The 19,644-nt window shown below is 52.4% G+C and overlaps 1 protein-coding gene across 2 annotated transcripts in view; it reads right to left on the reverse strand.

The window, feature by feature from the left end:
* Positions 1–14,405: 14,405 nt before the first annotated feature.
* Positions 14,406–19,644, reverse strand: part of LOC119441293 (dual oxidase maturation factor 1) — a 181,541-nt gene continuing 176,302 nt past the window's right edge. For both annotated transcript variants that reach the window (XM_049661124.1, XM_037705916.2), the window contains one exon: positions 14,406–17,058. In XM_049661124.1, coding sequence (XP_049517081.1) covers positions 16,740–17,058 — 319 coding nt within the window. In that variant the 3' untranslated portion in view covers positions 14,406–16,739. The remainder of the gene's footprint in view (positions 17,059–19,644) is intronic.

The following is a 19,644-nucleotide window of genomic DNA, read 5'->3' on the forward strand; positions in this document are numbered from 1 at the left end:
GTGCCACTGAGAGCCTCGTTGCCTTCACGGATGTACTATCAGACTCGCTCTCACTTTGTGGTCAATACTCTCGCGTGCGCCTCACGCATTAAAGAAACAAAAACAAAAAAAGAGCTTGCGCAAATTACGCGTTCAAGACTACAAGAAGATTCGCGCTTATTTTGAAGCACTTCCAAGCACTAAATGAAATTCAAATGCTGCCGTCTTCTAAATACACGTGCGAGACACGCACAGCCTTAGACATAGCCTTACATAATACGTCGAAGAGAAAAGAAATCTGTAGAGTATACAATTACTAAAAGCGATCCGCGCAGCCCGTTTCTAAGGCGCGGTACTCTCTCTCTACGTGCGTGCGGAAGCAACCATCCGACGATTTCTGAAATCAGCTAAAGTAGACTGCAGAAGAATAACCAGTATCTAAACTCATACAGCGTTACTTTTTTCAGAACTCGCGAAATCCGAAAAGAAAGTCTTAGTTTAACGGAAAATCACGCGAACTATCTACATATCTCTGCGAAGAAAAAACGCTATCCTTTCTCGAGCGTTCAGCTGTCACGTTTTCCTGAAAGCCAACATCAAATTAACTCGAAAATTGATCTGCCTCTACCACGATCAGAAGAGACCAACACTGCCCTCTGCCTAACAGAACATTCCTAAACCTCAAAGTTGTTCCAAAGTATTGTCAGACAAATTAATAATAATGAACGCAACTTAACAAACGTGCCTCCAAAGAAAAGCGCTACTGTCAAACAAAACACGACTTGTCACGAACTCGCGCAGAAGCGTCGCTCGTCAACTGCCGCAACTTGCGCGTGACCTTCCAAACTATATGATACGGCACCCGTTAATCGGCGTGTCGCTGTCTCGAAACTATGCCGCACCGTGAGACCACGACGTTTTAGGGGCGAAGCACCTTAGGGCCGAGCCTTGTCCCTCGTAGTCCGTAGCTCTGGTTGGCATGGAGACCGCTATGTATGTGTGTATACGCATATATACATATCTATATGTATAGTATATGTACGCCAAGCTCCGGCTCCCGGAAGCCGGAACCGGAAGCCGACTTCCGCTTCCACTTCCGGTTCCGGAAGCCAGCTTCCGGCTTCCGGAGAACGCTTCCGGCGTTTTTCTCTCACTGTCCGAAGCTAGGGGCACTGCGGTGCACAAGGGCGTTCGTTCCCGACGCGCGCTCTCTTTCTCTCTCGTCCGTAGCTAGGGGCGCTGCGGTGCAGAAGGGCGTTCGTTCCTGACGCGCGCTCTCTTTCTCTCTCGTCCGTAGCTAGGGGCGCTGCGGTGCACAAGGGCGCTCGATCCCGACGCGCGCTCTCTTTCTCTCTCGTCCGTAGCTAGGGGCGCTGCGGTGCACAAGGGCGCTCGTTCCCGACGCGCGCTCTCTTTCTCTCTCGTCCGTAGCTAGGGGCGCTGCGGTGCACAAGGGCGCTCGTTACCGACGCGCGCTCTCTTTCTCTCTCGTCCGTAAGCTAGGGGCAGCTGCGGTGCACAAGGGCGTTCGTTCCCGACGCGCGCTCTCTTTCTCTCTCGTCCGAAGCTAGGGGCGCTGCGGTGCACAAGGGCGCTCGTTCCCGACGCGCGCTCTCTTTCTCTCTCGTCCGAAGCTAGGGGCGCTGCGGTGCACAAGGGCGCTCGTTCCCGACGCGCGCTCTCTTTCTCTCTCGTCCGTAGCTAGGGGCACTGCGGTGCACAAGGGCGTTCGTTCCCGACGCGCGCTCTCTTTCTCTCTCGTCCGTAGCTAGGGGCGCTGCGGTGCACAAGGGCGCTCGTTCCCGACGCGCGCTCTCTTTCTCTCTCGTCCGAAGCTAGGGGCACTGCGGTGCACAAGGGCGTTCGTTCCCGACGCGCGCTCTCTTTCTCTCTCGTCCGTAGCTAGGGGCACTGCGGTGCACAAGGGCGCTCGTTCCCGACGCGCGCTCTCTTTCTCTCTCGTCCGAAGCTAGGGGCGCTGCGGTGCACAAGGGCGCTCGTTCCCGACGCGCGCTCTCTTTCTCTCTCGTCCGTAGCTAGGGGCAGCTGCGGTGCACAAGGGCGCTCGTTCCCGACGCGCGCTCTCTTTCTCTCTCGTCCGAAGCTAGGGGCACTGCGGTGCACAAGGGCGCTCGTTCCCGACGCGCGCTCTCTTTCTCTCTCGTCCGTAGCTAGGGGCACTGCGGTGCACAAGGGCGTTCGTTCCCGACGCGCGCTCTCTTTCTCTCTCGTCCGTAGCTAGGGGCGCTGCGGTGCACAAGGGCGCTCGTTCCCGACGCGCGCTCTCTTTCTCTCTCGTCCGTAGCTAGGGGCGCTGCGGTGCACAAGGGCGCTCGTTCCCGACGCGCGCTCTCTTTCTCTCTCGTCCGAAGCTAGGGGCACTGCGGTGCACAAGGGCGTTCGTTCCCGACGCGCGCTCTCTTTCTCTCTCGTCCGTAGCTAGGGGCGCTGCGGTGCACAAGGGCGCTCGTTCCCGACGCGCGCTCTCTTTCTCTCTCGTCCGTAGCTAGGGGCGCTGCGGTGCACAAGGGCGCTCGTTCCCGACGCGCGCTCTCTTTCTCTCTCGTCCGTAGCTAGGGGCGCTGCGGTGCACAAGGGCGCTCGTTCCCGACGCGCGCTCTCTTTCTCTCTCGTCCGTAGCTAGGGGCGCTGCGGTGCACAAGGGCGCTCGTTCCCGACGCGCGCTCTCTTTCTCTCTCGTCCGAAGCTAGGGGCACTGCGGTGCACAAGGGCGTTCGTTCCCGACGCGCGCTCTCTTTCTCTCTCGTCCGTAAGCTAGGGGCGCTGCGGTGCACAAGGGCGTTCGTTCCCGACGCGCGCTCTCTTTCTCTCTCGTCCGTAGCTAGGGGCACTGCGGTGCACAAGGGCGTTCGTTCCCGACGCGCGCTCTCTTTCTCTCTCGTCCGTAGCTAGGGGCACTGCGGTGCACAAGGGCGCTCGTTCCCGACGCGCGCTCTCTTTCTCTCTCGTCCGTAGCTAGGGGCACTGCGGTGCACAAGGGCGCTCGTTCCCGACGCGCGCTCTCTTTCTCTCTCGTCCGTAGCTAGGGGCACTGCGGTGCACAAGGGCGTTCGTTCCCGACGCGCGCTCTCTTTCTCTCTCGTCCGTAGCTAGGGGCGCTGCGGTGCACAAGGGCGTTCGTTCCCGACGCGCGCTCTCTTTCTCTCTCGTCCGTAGCTAGGGGCACTGCGGTGCACAAGGGCGTTCGTTCCCGACGCGCGCTCTCTTTCTCTCTCGTCCGTAGCTAGGGGCACTGCGGTGCACAAGGGCGTTCGTTCCCGACGCGCGCTCTCTTTCTCTCTCGTCCGTAGCTAGGGGCGCTGCGGTGCACAAGGGCGCTCGTTCCCGACGCGCGCTCTCTTTCTCTCTCGTCAAAGCTAGGGGCACTGCGGTGCACAAGGGCGTTCGTTCCCGACGCGCGCTCTCTTTCTCTCTCGTCCGTAGCTAGGGGCGCTGCGGTGCACAAGGGCGTTCGTTCCCGACGCGCGCTCTCTTTCTCTCTCGTCCGTAGCTAGGGGCAGCTGCGGTGCACAAGGGCGTTCGTTCCCGACGCGCGCTCTCTTTCTCTCTCGTCCGTAGCTAGGGGCACTGCGGTGCACAAGGGCGTTCGTTCCCGACGCGCGCTCTCTTTCTCTCTCGTCCGTAGCTAGGGGCGCTGCGGTGCACAAGGGCGCTCGTTCCCGACGCGCGCTCTCTTTCTCTCTCGTCCGTAGCTAGGGGCACTGCGGTGCACAAGGGCGTTCGTTCCCGACGCGCGCTCTCTTTCTCTCTCGTCCGTAAGCTAGGGGCACTGCGGTGCACAAGGGCGTTCGTTCCCGACGCGCGCTCTCTTTCTCTCTCGTCCGTAAGCTAGGGGCACTGCGGTGCACAAGGGCGCTCGTTCCCGACGCGCGCTCTCTTTCTCTCTCGTCCGTAGCTAGGGGCAGCTGCGGTGCACAAGGGCGTTCGTTCCCGACGCGCGCTCTCTTTCTCTCTCGTCCGTAGCTAGGGGCACTGCGGTGCACAAGGGCGTTCGTTCCCGACGCGCGCTCTCTTTCTCTCTCGTCCGTAGCTAGGGGCACTGCGGTGCACAAGGGCGTCGTTCCCGACGCGCGCTCTCTTTCTCTCTCGTCCGTAGCTAGGGGCACTGCGGTGCACAAGGGCGTCGTTCCCGACGCGCGCTCTCTTTCTCTCTCGTCCGTAGCTAGGGGCGCTGCGGTGCACAAGGGCGTTCGTTCCCGACGCGCGCTCTCTTTCTCTCTCGTCCGAAGCTAGGGGCACTGCGGTGCACAAGGGCGTTCGTTCCCGACGCGCGCTCTCTTTCTCTCTCGTCCGTAGCTAGGGGCGCTGCGGTGCACAAGGGCGCTTCGTTCCCGACGCGCGCTCTCTTTCTCTCTCGTCCGTAAGCTAGGGGCGCTGCGGTGCACAAGGGCGCTCGTTCCCGACGCGCGCTCTCTTTCTCTCTCGTCCGGAGCTAGGGGCGCTGCGGTGCACAAGGGCGCTCGTTCCCGACGCGCGCTCTCTTTCTCTCTCGTCCGTAGCTAGGGGCGCTGCGGTGCACAAGGGCGTTCGTTCCCGACGCGCGCTCTCTTTCTCTCTCGTCCGTAGCTAGGGGCACTGCGGTGCACAAGGGCGCTCGTTCCCGACGCGCGCTCTCTTTCTCTCTCGTCCGTAGCTAGGGGCGCTGCGGTGCACAAGGGCGCTCGTTCCCGACGCGCGCTCTCTTTCTCTCTCGTCCGTAGCTAGGGGCAGCTGCGGTGCACAAGGGCGCTTCGTTCCCGACGCGCGCTCTCTTTCTCTCTCGTCCGAAGCTAGGGGCACTGCGGTGCACAAGGGCGTTCGTTCCCGACGCGCGCTCTCTTTCTCTCTCGTCCGTAGCTAGGGGCGCTGCGGTGCACAAGGGCGCTCGTTCCCGACGCGCGCTCTCTTTCTCTCTCGTCCGAAGCTAGGGGCACTGCGGTGCACAAGGGCGCTCGTTCCCGACGCGCGCTCTCTTTCTCTCTCGTCCGTAGCTAGGGGCGCTGCGGTGCACAAGGGCGCTCGTTCCCGACGCGCGCTCTCTTTCTCTCTCGTCCGTAGCTAGGGGCGCTGCGGTGCACAAGGGCGCTCGTTCCCGACGCGCGCTCTCTTTCTCTCTCGTCCGTAGCTAGGGGCACTGCGGTGCACAAGGGCGTTCGTTCCCGACGCGCGCTCTCTTTCTCTCTCGTCCGTAGCTAGGGGCGCTGCGGTGCACAAGGGCGCTCGTTCCCGACGCGCGCTCTCTTTCTCTCTCGTCCGTAGCTAGGGGCGCTGCGGTGCACAAGGGCGCTCGTTCCCGACGCGCGCTCTCTTTCTCTCTCGTCCGTAGCTAGGGGCACTGCGGTGCACAAGGGCGTTCGTTCCCGACGCGCGCTCTCTTTCTCTCTCGTCCGTAGCTAGGGGCGCTGCGGTGCACAAGGGCGCTCGTTCCCGACGCGCGCTCTCTTTCTCTCTCGTCCGAAGCTAGGGGCAGCTGCGGTGCACAAGGGCGCTCGTTCCCGACGCGCGCTCTCTTTCTCTCTCGTCCGAAGCTAGGGGCACTGCGGTGCACAAGGGCGCTCGTTCCCGACGCGCGCTCTCTTTCTCTCTCGTCCGAAGCTAGGGGCACTGCGGTGCACAAGGGCGCTCGTTCCCGACGCGCGCTCTCTTTCTCTCTCGTCCGTAGCTAGGGGCACTGCGGTGCACAAGGGCGTTCGTTCCCGACGCGCGCTCTCTTTCTCTCTCGTCCGTAGCTAGGGGCACTGCGGTGCACAAGGGCGCTCGTTCCCGACGCGCGCTCTCTTTCTCTCTCGTCCGAAGCTAGGGCACTGCGGTGCACAAGGGCGTTCGTTCCCGACGCGCGCTCTCTTTCTCTCTCGTCCGTAGCTAGGGGCGCTGCGGTGCACAAGGGCGTTCGTTCCCGACGCGCGCTCTCTTTCTCTCTCGTCCGTAGCTAGGGGCGCTGCGGTGCACAAGGGCGCTCGTTCCCGACGCGCGCTCTCTTTCTCTCTCGTCCGAAGCTAGGGGCACTGCGGTGCACAAGGGCGTTCGTTCCCGACGCGCGCTCTCTTTCTCTCTCGTCCGTAGCTAGGGGCACTGCGGTGCACAAGGGCGTTCGTTCCCGACGCGCGCTCTCTTTCTCTCTCGTCCGTAGCTAGGGGCACTGCGGTGCACAAGGGCGCTTCGTTCCCGACGCGCGCTCTCTTTCTCTCTCGTCCGTAGCTAGGGGCACTGCGGTGCACAAGGGCGCTCGTTCCCGACGCGCGCTCTCTTTCTCTCTCGTCCGTAGCTAGGGGCACTGCGGTGCACAAGGGCGCTCGTTCCCGACGCGCGCTCTCTTTCTCTCTCGTCCGAAGCTAGGGCGCTGCGGTGCACAAGGGCGCTCGTTCCCGACGCGCGCTCTCTTTCTCTCTCGTCCGTAGCTAGGGGCGCTGCGGTGCACAAGGGCGCTCGTTCCCGACGCGCGCTCTCTTTCTCTCTCGTCCGTAGCTAGGGGCGCTGCGGTGCACAAGGGCGCTCGTTCCCGACGCGCGCTCTCTTTCTCTCTCGTCCGAAGCTAGGGGCACTGCGGTGCACAAGGGCGTTCGTTCCCGACGCGCGCTCTCTTTCTCTCTCGTCCGTAGCTAGGGGCGCTGCGGTGCACAAGGGCGCTCGTTCCCGACGCGCGCTCTCTTTCTCTCTCGTCCGTAGCTAGGGGCGCTGCGGTGCACAAGGGCGCTCGTTCCCGACGCGCGCTCTCTTTCTCTCTCGTCCGAAGCTAGGGGCACTGCGGTGCACAAGGGCGTTCGTTCCCGACGCGCGCTCTCTTTCTCTCTCGTCCGTAGCTAGGGGCGCTGCGGTGCACAAGGGCGTTCGTTCCCGACGCGCGCTCTCTTTCTCTCTCGTCCGTAGCTAGGGGCGCTGCGGTGCACAAGGGCGTTCGTTCCCGACGCGCGCTCTCTTTCTCTCTCGTCCGAAGCTAGGGGCACTGCGGTGCACAAGGGCGTTCGTTCCCGACGCGCGCTCTCTTTCTCTCTCGTCCGTAGCTAGGGGCGCTGCGGTGCACAAGGGCGCTCGTTCCCGACGCGCGCTCTCTTTCTCTCTCGTCCGAAGCTAGGGGCGCTGCGGTGCACAAGGGCGCTCGTTCCACGCGCGCTCTCTTTCTCTCTCGTCCGTAGCTAGGGGCACTGCGGTGCACAAGGGCGTTCGTTCCCGACGCGCGCTCTCTTTCTCTCTCGTCCGTAGCTAGGGGCACTGCGGTGCACAAGGGCGTTCGTTCCCGACGCGCGCTCTCTTTCTCTCTCGTCCGAAGCTAGGGGCACTGCGGTGCACAAGGGCGTTCGTTCCCGACGCGCGCTCTCTTTCTCTCTCGTCCGTAGCTAGGGGCGCTGCGGTGCACAAGGGCGCTCGTTCCCGACGCGCGCTCTCTTTCTCTCTCGTCCGTAGCTAGGGGCACTGCGGTGCACAAGGGCGTTCGTTCCCGACGCGCGCTCTCTTTCTCTCTCGTCCGTAGCTAGGGGCACTGCGGTGCACAAGGGCGCTCGTTCCCGACGCGCGCTCTCTTTCTCTCTCGTCCGTAGCTAGGGGCACTGCGGTGCACAAGGGCGTTCGTTCCCGACGCGCGCTCTCTTTCTCTCTCGTCCGTAGCTAGGGGCACTGCGGTGCACAAGGGCGTTCGTTCCCGACGCGCGCTCTCTTTCTCTCTCGTCCGTAAGCTAGGGGCACTGCGGTGCACAAGGGCGTCGTTCCCGACGCGCGCTCTCTTTCTCTCTCGTCCGAAGCTAGGGGCACTGCGGTGCACAAGGGCGCTTCGTTCCCGACGCGCGCTCTCTTTCTCTCTCGTCCGTAGCTAGGGGCGCTGCGGTGCACAAGGGCGCTCGTTCCCGACGCGCGCTCTCTTTCTCTCTCGTCCGAAGCTAGGGGCACTGCGGTGCACAAGGGCGCTCGTTCCCGACGCGCGCTCTCTTTCTCTCTCGTCCGTAGCTAGGGGCGCTGCGGTGCACAAGGGCGTTCGTTCCCGACGCGCGCTCTCTTTCTCTCTCGTCCGTAGCTAGGGGCGCTGCGGTGCACAAGGGCGCTCGTTCCCGACGCGCGCTCTCTTTCTCTCTCGTCCGAAGCTAGGGGCACTGCGGTGCACAAGGGCGTTCGTTCCCGACGCGCGCTCTCTTTCTCTCTCGTCCGTAGCTAGGGGCGCTGCGGTGCACAAGGGCGTTCGTTCCCGACGCGCGCTCTCTTTCTCTCTCGTCCGTAGCTAGGGGCGCTGCGGTGCACAAGGGCGCTCGTTCCCGACGCGCGCTCTCTTTCTCTCTCGTCCGAAGCTAGGGGCACTGCGGTGCACAAGGGCGTTCGTTCCCGACGCGCGCTCTCTTTCTCTCTCGTCCGTAGCTAATGGCGCTGCGGTGCACAAGGGCGCTCGTTCCCGACGCGCGCTCTCTTTCTCTCTCGTCCGTAGCTAGGGGCGCTGCGGTGCACAAGGGCGCTCGTTCCCGACGCGCGCTCTCCTTCTCTCTCGTCCGTAGCTGTGGTTTACCCGAATGATCCCCCGGTGCTTCGCCCACTCATCATCATTCACTTCGTGGATATGCGGTGAGTTTTTTACTCTATGCTTGTCGAAATACGCAAATTGTAAATGTGAGCAAGAACTGCAGCTACATCATTTATTACAAGTTTTATTGGTTGAACCTGTTTGATTGGTTGCAGCCGGTCATCGTAATATGTTGCATTTCTCGCTTTGTTGTTATGTTTCACTGCAGGTGAAAAAGAATCCACCTGAATTGCAGCACGAAGCTACAGAGGAAACCCTTTCTTAGAAACAAAGCCTCCTCGCAGTTGAAGTCGTCCCTTACTGCTGTTGTACTCTACTCTTATTTGTATTGTGTAGCCCCTCCTTATCGGGCCAATATTAGGCCCGCAGTAACTTTGCAAATAAAATAAAGATTACTTGCGCATGTTTGATGATGGCGCATGATTATGGTATCAGAGGTATAACACTTATACAGGGTGCCAGTAACAAAATACTTAGTCTGGTCTAATTGTACACACCACAAGGTGTTAGCTGAATGACAAGTGACTTACCGTTCCTAAACAAAACACAAAAATATTTAAGGTTGCAGTTGTGTTTTTAGAGATTTCTCACAGCGCACTATTTCCGTTCCAGAAGCTCTCGTTTGAAGCATCACGATTTCTTGTCTGTCTGCATGGCGCGCCTCAGCTGTCACCATGCGCTGTGCGCGTCATTAAATGTTTTGTCGCTGCTGCCCGCTTTTCTCGTCACCATGTTGTGAGTCCAAAATGCAAGCCTGCTCAAGCTATGCATGAGCAAATTTTTTTTTATTTCCACTAGCTACTTTTCCAACCTCTGCTGCTTCTCGATGTAAGTTTCGGCGCAAGAATCGGTTATTACTCAGATGAAGCAAACAAGGCAGCTGCCACTAACAAGTCTGTTCTCCAAAGGCAGTCCACACTAACGCAACCCCATAGCTCGCATATCCAATAGTATCACATGGAATATTTATTTATTTATTTATTTATTTATTTGTACCTCAAACACCCCTTTCGGGGTTTTACATGAGGGGTGGGCATATCTAGTAGGTTACATTTTCGATGAATGCCTTGAACGATGAATGTTTGGATTGGTGCACCGCTTCGGCAGGTAGTCGATTCCAGTCCTTCGCTGTCTGTACGAAGAAAGAGTTTAGATGAGCGGCGGTGCGAGCTGGGGGGGGGGGATAGACAGCCTTTGAATGGCTATGACGGAATGAGGTTCGATGCGCAGGTATGATGTCGATCTGGTGAGGCAGCGAGTGATAAAACTTGTAGAAGAGACATAGCTTTGCTGTTTTGCGGCGGTGCTCGAGGGTTGGAAGGTTCAGAGATGACTTAAGTTTAGTGACGCTAGTGTGGTAAGAGTAGTCGGAGTGAATGAACCTTGCTGCGCGATTCTGTATAGATTCTAATGCTGTCGCCAGGCTACATTGGTATGGGTCCCACACTGAGCATGCGTATTCCAGTTTGGGTCTAACAAATGTTAAATATGCTAGTAGTTTTACTGAAGGGGGTACGAGACGAAGATTACGGCGCAGGTAACATAGAACACGATTGGTATCATTGCTAATGTTGCAAATGTGTGAAGACCAACCGAGGTTACTGGATAGGTTAACACCTAGGTACTTATAAGAGGTGACGGCACATATTTCAGCACCAGCGATAGCGTATTTAGCTGAAATAAATGATTGGCGACGGTGGAAAGTAAGTAGCGACGTTTTCTTGACGTTGAGAGACATTAGCCAGTTATTACACCATGTTTCAATGATGTTAAGGTCGGACTGGAGTGAACGAGAATCAGCGTCATTAGTAATAGGACGATATATTACGCAATCATCAGCGAACAAACGAATTTTCGAAGAACAACCTTTCGGTAAGTCGTTAATGTATATTAAGAAGAGTAGTGGTCCTAGGACCGTGCCTTGCGGCACACCGGAGATAACGGGTGATAGATTAGACGAGCATTGGTTAGCGAAAACGAACTGTTGACGGTTAGTCAGAAAGTTGCGTACCCATTGGAGAACAAGAGGGTTAAGATTTAGACGCGATAGCTTCAGGAAGAGTCGTTCATGAGGAACCTTGTCGAATGCCTTTTGGAAATCTAGGAAGAGGGCATCTACAGGTACGTTTTGATCAAGATGTGAGCTTATGTCATTAACGAACAGAGCTAGTTGAGTCTCGCAGGACATGCCTTTCTGAAAGCCGTGTTGATTAGGATTGATTAGGTATAGAACACTATTTGGGGAGCTCGCAAACCTTGGAAAGAGCAAGAACACGTTGACAGGTGCTTTCATTGGTGGAAGCATATTCTAGAAAATTAATTAATTATGAATGTGATAGCGATGCGTATAGGCATGTTATTATCTTTCTGAGCAGCGATATCCATGCAATGTGTGCAATATATTGTCACGATGTAACGCATAAGGACTGGCTCGCGTATTGGGTCACAGAAATTCTTGCATTGTTTTTTCGCAAAACGGACTAGTTAGCGGAGATTGTCCTGTTTCTGCCGTCTCGCATGTTCGTCCTTTTTTGCGCCGAGTCTTTCATGCGAACGAATTAGGTGAAGAAAAATTTCTGCTTTACATTCACGTTGCTCGGCATAGCTCGTGTATGAAGAGCAGTGCTTTCAATGTGGCACGTCACGCTGCCTTTGATTACGTCTCAGAAAGCTCAAGTTAGTATGAAAGAACGCGAATGTGCTGTCCTTCTATCAGAATATACCACTCTTGGTAGGAACGTTTCTCTTCGTATAGAAGAACTGGATTTGTGGGTTATAAAACAATTTGTTCTCTATAGGTGTGCGGCATATTTATTCGTGTTACTGCACACTGCACCTGGGTATAGAACACTATTTGGGGAGCTCGCAAACCTTGGAAAGAGCAAGAACACGTTGACAGGTGCTTTCATTGGTGGGAGCATATTCTAGAAAATTAATTAATTATGAATGTGATAGCGATGCGTATAGGCATGTTATTATCTTTCTGAGCTGCGATATCCATGCAATGTGTGCAATATATTGTCACGATGTAACGCATAAGGACTGGCTCGCGTATTGGGTCACAGAAATTCTTGCATTGTTTTTTCGCAAAACGGACTAGTTAGCGGAGATTGTCCTGTTTCTGCCGTCTCGCATGTTCGTCCTTTTTTGCGCCGAGTCTTTCATGCGAACGAATTAGGTGAAGAAAAATTTCTGCTTTACATTCACGTTGCTCGGCATAGCTCGTGTATGAAGAGCAGTGCTTTCAATGTGGCACGTCACGCTGCCTTTGATTACGTCTCAGAAAGCTCAAGTTAGTATGAAAGAACGCGAATGTGCTGTCCTTCTATCGGAATATACCATTCTTGGTAGGAACGTTTCTCTTCGTATAGAAGAACTGGATTTGTGGGTTATAAAACAATTTGTTCTCTATAGGTGTGCGGCATATTTATTCGTGTTACTGCACACTGCACCTGGGTATAGAACACTATTTGGGGAGCTCGCAAACCTTGGAAAGAGCAAGAACACGTTGACAGGTGCTTTCATTGGTGGGAGCATATTCTAGAAAATTAATTAATTATGAATGTGATAGCGATGCGTATAGGCATGTTATTATCTTTCTGAGCTGCGATATCCATGCAATGTGTGCAATATATTGTCACGATGTAACGCATAAGGGCTGGCTCGCGTATTGGGTCACAGAAATTCTTGCATTGTTTTTTCGCAAAACGGACTAGTTAGCGGAGATTGTCCTGTTTCTGCCGTCTCGCATGTTCGTCCTTTTTTGCGCCGAGTCTTTCATGCGAACGAATTAGGTGAAGAAAAATTTCTGCTTTACATTCACGTTGCTCGGCATAGCTCGTGTATGAAGAGCAGTGCTTTCAATGTGGCACGTCACGCTGCCTTTGATTACGTCTCAGAAAGCTCAAGTTGGTATGAAAGAACGCGAATGTGCTGTCCTTCTATCGGAATATACCATTCTTGGTAGGAACGTTTCTCTTCGTATAGAAGAACTGGATTTGTGGGTTATAAAACAATTTGTTCTCTATAGGTGTGCGGCATATTTATTCGTGTTACTGCACACTGCACCTGGGTATAGAACACTATTTGGGGAGCTCGCAAACCTTGGAAAGAGCAAGAACACGTTGACAGGTGCTTTCATTGGTGGGAGCATATTCTAGAAAATTAATTAATTATGAATGTGATAGCGATGCGTATAGGCATGTTATTATCTTTCTGAGCTGCGATATCCATGCAATGTGTGCAATATATTGTCACGATGTAACGCATAAGGACTGGCTCGCGTATTGGGTCACAGAAATTCTTGCATTGTTTTTTCGCAAAACGGACTAGTTAGCGGAGATTGTCCTGTTTCTGCCGTCTCGCATGTTCGTCCTTTTTTGCGCCGAGTCTTTCATGTGAACGAATTAAGCGAAGAAAAATTTCTGCTTTACATTCACGTTGCTCGGCATAGCTCGTGTATGAAGAGCAGTGCTTTCAATGTGGCACGTCACGCTGCCTTTGATTACGTCTCAGAAAGCTCCAGTTGGTATGAAAGAACGCGAATGTGCTGTCCTTCTATCGGAATATACCATTCTTGGTAGGAACGTTTCTCTTCGTATAGAAGAACTGGATTTGTGGGTTATAAAACAATTTGTTCTCTTTAGGGGTGCGGCATATTTATTCGTGTTACTGCACACTGCACCTGGGTATAGAACACTATTTGGGGAGCTCGCAAACCTTGGAAAGAGCAAGAACACGTTGACAGGTGCTTTCATTGGTGGGAGCATATTCTAGAAAATTAATTAATTATGAATGTGATAGCGATGCGTATAGGCATGTTATTATCTTTCTGAGCTGCGATATCCATGCAATGTGTGCAATATATTGTCACGATGTAACGCATAAGGACTGGCTCGCGTATTGGGTCACAGAAATTCTTGCATTGTTTTTTCGCAAAACGGACTAGTTAGCGGAGATTGTCCTGTTTCTGCCGTCTCGCATGTTCGTCCTTTTTTGCGCCGAGTCTTTCATGTGAACGAATTAAGTGAAGAAAAATTTCTGCTTTACATTCACGTTGCTCGGCATAGCTCGTGTATGAAGAGCAGTGCTTTCAATGTGGCACGTCACGCTGCCTTTGATTACGTCTCAGAAAGCTCAAGTTGGTATGAAAGAACGCGAATGTGCTGTCCTTCTATCGGAATATACCATTCTTGGTAGGAACGTTTCTCTTCGTATAGAAGAACTGGATTTGTGGGTTATAAAACAATTTGTTCTCTTTAGGGGTGCGGCATATTTATTCGTGTTACTGCACACTGCACCTGGGTATAGAACACTATTTGGGGAGCTCGCAAACCTTGGAAAGAGCAAGAACACGTTGACAGGTGCTTTCATTGGTGGAAGCATATTCTAGAAAATTAATTAATTATGAATGTGATAGCGATGCGTATAGGCATGTTATTATCTTTCTGAGCTGCGATATCCATGCAATGTGTGGAATATATTGTCACGATGTAACGCATAAGGACTGGCTCGCGTATTGGGTCACAGAAATTCTTGCATTGTTTTTTCGCAAAACGGACTAGTTAGCGGAGATTGTCCTGTTTCTGCCGTCTCGCATGTTCGTCCTTTTTTGCGCCGAGTCTTTCATGCGAACGAATTAGGTGAAGAAAAATTTCTGCTTTACATTCACGTTGCTCGGCATAGCTCGTGTATGAAGAGCAGTGCTTTCAATGTGGCACGTCACGCTGCCTTTGATTACGTCTCAGAAAGCTGAAGTTGGTATGAAAGAACGCGAATGTGCTGTCCGTCTATTGTTTTGTACTCCTGCGTAAATGCCACCAATTACCAGGAATCATATTAACTGTCATGCGCCAACCGTGCAAGGGTGCGCTGTGTCACTGACATAAGCGTTAGGTAGAAAAACAAACTCGGCCTTAAGCACGCAGCATATTAAAACATCGTTGGAACTTTATTGACAATTAACAGAAAACATGCAAAAATGACATCCAAAACAAAACGCGACCACAGTCGTAAAGGTTGAAAAACCAATACCCTTGTCACACTCGCTTCCGCATTCAAGGAAAAACTACTCAACGACATCATTTGCGAGAAAAAAACCGTCCTATGCAGAACCTTGTTTGCAAGGCGGCAGAATTGCCTTGGTGGCGGCATATGTACCAGCTTCTGGTAACCAGCTCGATTGCTTCTAGACGGACCGCGCATTCCAGAAGAAAGGTTCAGCAACAACAGCCGCTATTTGTTGTCAGAGGCGGAGCATGTCCTACGGCGACTGACAGCATGGCGCTTCCTTTTTAGTATAGCAACAAAGCATGGCTCGTTTAGCGCAAGTGTGATCACTCGTAATACCGCTGGGTTTTCCTCTATGACAAGGGTATCTCAAACACAATGGAGACTAGAGTCATTTATCACACACTAATTCTGGCGGCCATTTTTTACATAACAATATGTTTACCTCGTAAACAACGGGCGTCAAGTGAAGACGGGCCCTCGAATGCCAGCAATAAATAACATACACGCACAAACCATGGTTGCTTACACAACACACGATAAAAAATACCATGTAATTACTACCAAAATGTAACAGAACAATGAAAATGGATATGAGGAATGGAAATTGAAACACTGCAATGATGCTTCAAATTTAAATGAAAGTACGGGTCACTTCCACGAACAACGTGAAACTGTACAACTTCCTTGTAGGCAAGCAACCATACCTTGCAAAAACTACAAAAGAAAAAAAAGGAGGACAAAGCGGCGGCGAACTTACACAAAGCTGTTCCTTTGCTGTGCTGTAACAAAGTTGAGTTTGTAAGTGTTTCTAAAACATTAATGGTTTACATATTAGGAGGCATCATTAATCAGAGCAATAATCTCTTGAAAGATCATCACATCAGCATTGTTTCAAGTTTCCTTACGATTGGGCAGGTGGGAAAATGGGAAAATGTGCATCGAACCTTTCATTTACTCAAATCTAGCAGAGCTACTCAACATTACCAACCTATCCGCAAGCTTCACATCCAAAATAATAAAGAGCCTTTCAACTTGTTAAATCTAAGAAGTGATCGTTTTGAGCTGCTCCATTGCAAACTTGTCATTTTATACATATGCCCGTTAGCATATGCATAAAATGACAAATGATATATGCCCGTTAGCAAGTGCCGTTAGCATTCACCTGCAAGAAAGACGCGCGATTTTCCGGACACTTGTACAATTTTTGGCGGATATGGCCTCATAACTTGTGTCTAGAAAGCCGCTTTGCATGGAAAGTAAATGTATGAAGTCCACGCTAGGGTTCACGCAGTGATCTTCCAAAGAATGACAAAGATCTCATACAATAGTTTAGTCAACTTTCTTTTGAGTTGTCTAAATATTTCCATTTCAAATCAAACATTGATCATTTGTGATCATTTAGCACAAAGGTGCTAAATGCACCTTTCAGCAAGAGCGTTTGGCACTAAAACGTACCTTATAGTACCTTGTACTCAAGGCAGTATAGTTTATCACTGCTGCCCAAACAACTGTGAGCAACCGATGAACTGGAAGCTAGCTAAACTGTAGCTGAATTCCCAGGTTTTCATTCTCAAAGGCAGTCAGCGCCTGTCATACTTGAACATTTAAGACACTCAAGAACGGCGAATGTTCCATTCTTGGCATGTGGCCTCATTTACAGCAATTGCTTTAAGCGGGTACTTACGCCTCTACAACAATGTTTTAAATCATATGAAGCTTTTGGGGGAAAATGGCACTTTTGATAGGGTGATTATTCTCAGGATGAGCTATTATACTTTCGGCATCTGAAGAAAAGAAGAAAGAAGCTTGATGGTCGCCGGCAATTCAAGTGATCATAACTCTACGCGCTTGCTATATAGGATCGAACAGACACGCCGATGTTCAATATTAAGTCACACCATGCAAGAATTGTTTCAGACTATTGAATGTCCTAAGTGACTCATTTCATTTCGCCAAGAAACGAAGCGAACTATTTCTCTAGTCTTTCTCTTGTCCACGTAAAACGTACCGGAAGAGATATCTCGGCAACGCAGCACGCAGAAATAAAGCTTTGCTTCGAGGCACAACAAAAGCCCCAAATCTACTCGCACCTTGTGGCGCGATCGCGCACAAAATCATTCGCATGTTCGCAGCGTTGTTCGACTAGGCAGCACCTACGCACACTGCACATGTGGCGGGCGACTTATCTCGTGTGCTGCGCCCCAACGACACAGTTCCTGAAACACCGATCCTCGTGCAGCAAAAGATGTCACCACTTGGACGAGTCACTGTGCATGTCGATGGTGACGTCCTTCACGTTGAATCCGATGCTAGAGCCGAGAACGCGTCTCTTAGCTGCCACAGAACCGGCCCGGGATCCTGCGGGGCTTTGAGCCCGGTTGGAGTCGGCGAACTTGCCGAAGTCCTGGAGCGTCACAGCGCGCTTGCCATCTACGATGACACAGCCGTCGTCGCTCTCCTGCTCGAAGGCGGCGTTGTCAATGCCATCCTCTGTGTCATCGATTATGTGCGTGATGGAGTCGCCATCTTCGCTTCCAAGTTGGTTCAGGCCACTCGAAGAAGGTCCGCTGCACGATTGACAGGGTAGAGGTTAGCAGTCCGGCTTTTCGTTTTATTGCCACAAACTTTTATAGGGTGTCGGTACGACGTTAATGAAACGACCATGAGAGCACCAAGACGTGGGCGGCTGTTTCATGACTTACATGTCATGACATTCATGTTATGAGTCCTCAGGACTCTCTTTAGCTACGCCTAAGAGATCTTAACTCTTTCCCTACCATGGAGAAAATAGGTGTTTTTTGTATTGGAAAGATTTTAACTGCGCTAGAAACAGGGACAAAGGAGGACGAAAAAGACAACACGTATGTTTCTAGCGCAGTTAAAATCTTTCCAACATGAATTTCAACCAACTAGCCCAACTTGGTGCACTACTGTTTTTTTGTATGTTACGGAAATGTTTTTTTTTTCTGAAGGAACTACTGCACTCAATATTTAATTTAATTCATAAACACAAAGCAAAATGAATGCACTTTTCACGCATAGAACTTTTATTAACGACATGTGTGTCATAAAAAGATATATATTATTCAAATCAAGATTCTGCAATAAAATTGAACAAAGTTTGTAAAGACACGCTTCTATCTACTAAGGAAAAATTTTAACGAAATTTAAGAGATATACAAAATGTATTGCCGTCTATTAGGCACTATCTCCGAAAAATCAAAATTTTTCATGGAACAGGTATTTCGCTACAAAAATTTAACTGCAAGCACTATAGTTGGGCATGCAGGGCTGCGGCGGCCGATGTTCCCGGCTGGTTTGCGTCCTCGTCGCTTTCAGACTCAATGTCCGCCGAAAAGTCAGCGTCCTCTGACTCGCTGCTATTCGATGTATCGATAAGATCAGCCGCAGAGGCATCGCGATATCTGCGATCTCCCGAAGCGCGCGCGCCGTTTCCGGAGCCGGACATTGTTGCGTTCTCCTTTGACGTTCGCGAAACTTCGAAGCGCGTTTAAAAATCACCGCTTGGCTTGAAAAAAGCGAACTGCCTAGAAAACAAAAATATAGTATCTCCTCTTTCACGTCCGACGGTCCAGTGTGTCCGTGAGCGGCGCGGAAGGTCTCGAAAGCAACGTTTCAAACCATCGATAGCGGACGGCCATTTTTTCGTTCTCCTTTGACGATCGCGAAACTTCGGAGCACGTTTAAAATCACCGCTTGGCGGGAAAAAAGCGCACTGCTTAGAAAACAAAAATATACTTTCTCCTCTTTCACGTCCGACGGTGCAGTGTGTCCGTGAGCGGCGCGTAAGGTCTCGAAAGCGGCGTTTCAAACCCTCGATAGCGGGCGGCCATTTTTTCGTTCTCCATTGACGATCGCGAAACTTCGGAGCACATTTAAAATCACCGCTTGGCGGATAAAAAGCGAACTGATTAGAAAACGAATATATAGTTCTTCACGTCCGACAGCGCAGTATGTCCTTGAGCGGCGCGGAAGGTCTCGAAAGCGGCGTTTCAAACCATCGATAGAGAGCTAACCAAGCTCAATGGGCGCGGTACGGAAAAAGTTAAGGCGAAAGCCCTAGTCATGACTACGGCTTCCACCCTTTAGTGTTTCCTCCACTTAGTACCCACGTCAGAACCCATTTCAGTGGTTTTGTAAGTGTTAAACTTTTTTGCTGAGTCATAGTCATAACTATGCGTTCTATCATCATTTTTTAGTGTTTCGTTCCCTTAGTCCCACGTCCGAACCTATTTAAGTGGTTTTTGAGTGTTAATGTCTTTTCGCTGGGTCACTGTCATTTTAGGCGGCTGTTCCATGAAACATGACACGCATGTCATGACCTATCATTTATGTTCACCATACACTGTTGTCATACTATGCCAATTATGTTACCTACCAAGTTAACGAAACGACCATGAGAGCGCCGAAGACGTAGGCTAGACAGACAGACAGACAGACAGACAGACAGACAGACAGACAGACAGACAGACAGACAGACAGACAGACAGACAGACAGACAGACAGACAGGACAGACAGACGACAGACAGACAGACAGACAGAAAGACAGAAGACCGACAGACAGACAGACAGACAGACAGACAGACCAGACAGACAGACAGACAGACAGACAGACAGACAGACAGACAGACAGACAGACAGACAGACAGGACAGACAGACAGACAGACGGACAGACAGACAGACGACAGACAGACCGACGACGGACGGACGAGACGGACGACGGACGGACGGACGGACGGACGGACGGACGGACGGACGGACGGACGGACGGACGGACGGACGGACGGACGGACGGACGGACGGACGGACGGACGGACGGACGGACGGACGGACGGACGGACGGACGGACGGACGGACGGACGGACGGACGGACGGACGGACGGACGGACGGACGGACGGACGGACGGACGGACGGACGGACGGACGGACGGACGGACGGACGGACGGACAGCCAGCCAGCCAGCCAGCCAGCCAGCCAGCCATCATCATCATCATCATCATCATCATCATCAGCCTATATTTTATGTCCACTGCAGGACGAAGGCCTCTCCCTGCGATCTCCACTTACCCCTGTCTTGCGCTAGCGTATTCCAACTTGCGACTGCAAATTTCCTAACTTCATCATCCCAT

Source organism: Dermacentor silvarum, chromosome 2, assembly GCF_013339745.2.
Source record: "Dermacentor silvarum isolate Dsil-2018 chromosome 2, BIME_Dsil_1.4, whole genome shotgun sequence".
Classification (NCBI taxonomy): domain Eukaryota; kingdom Metazoa; phylum Arthropoda; class Arachnida; order Ixodida; family Ixodidae; genus Dermacentor; species Dermacentor silvarum.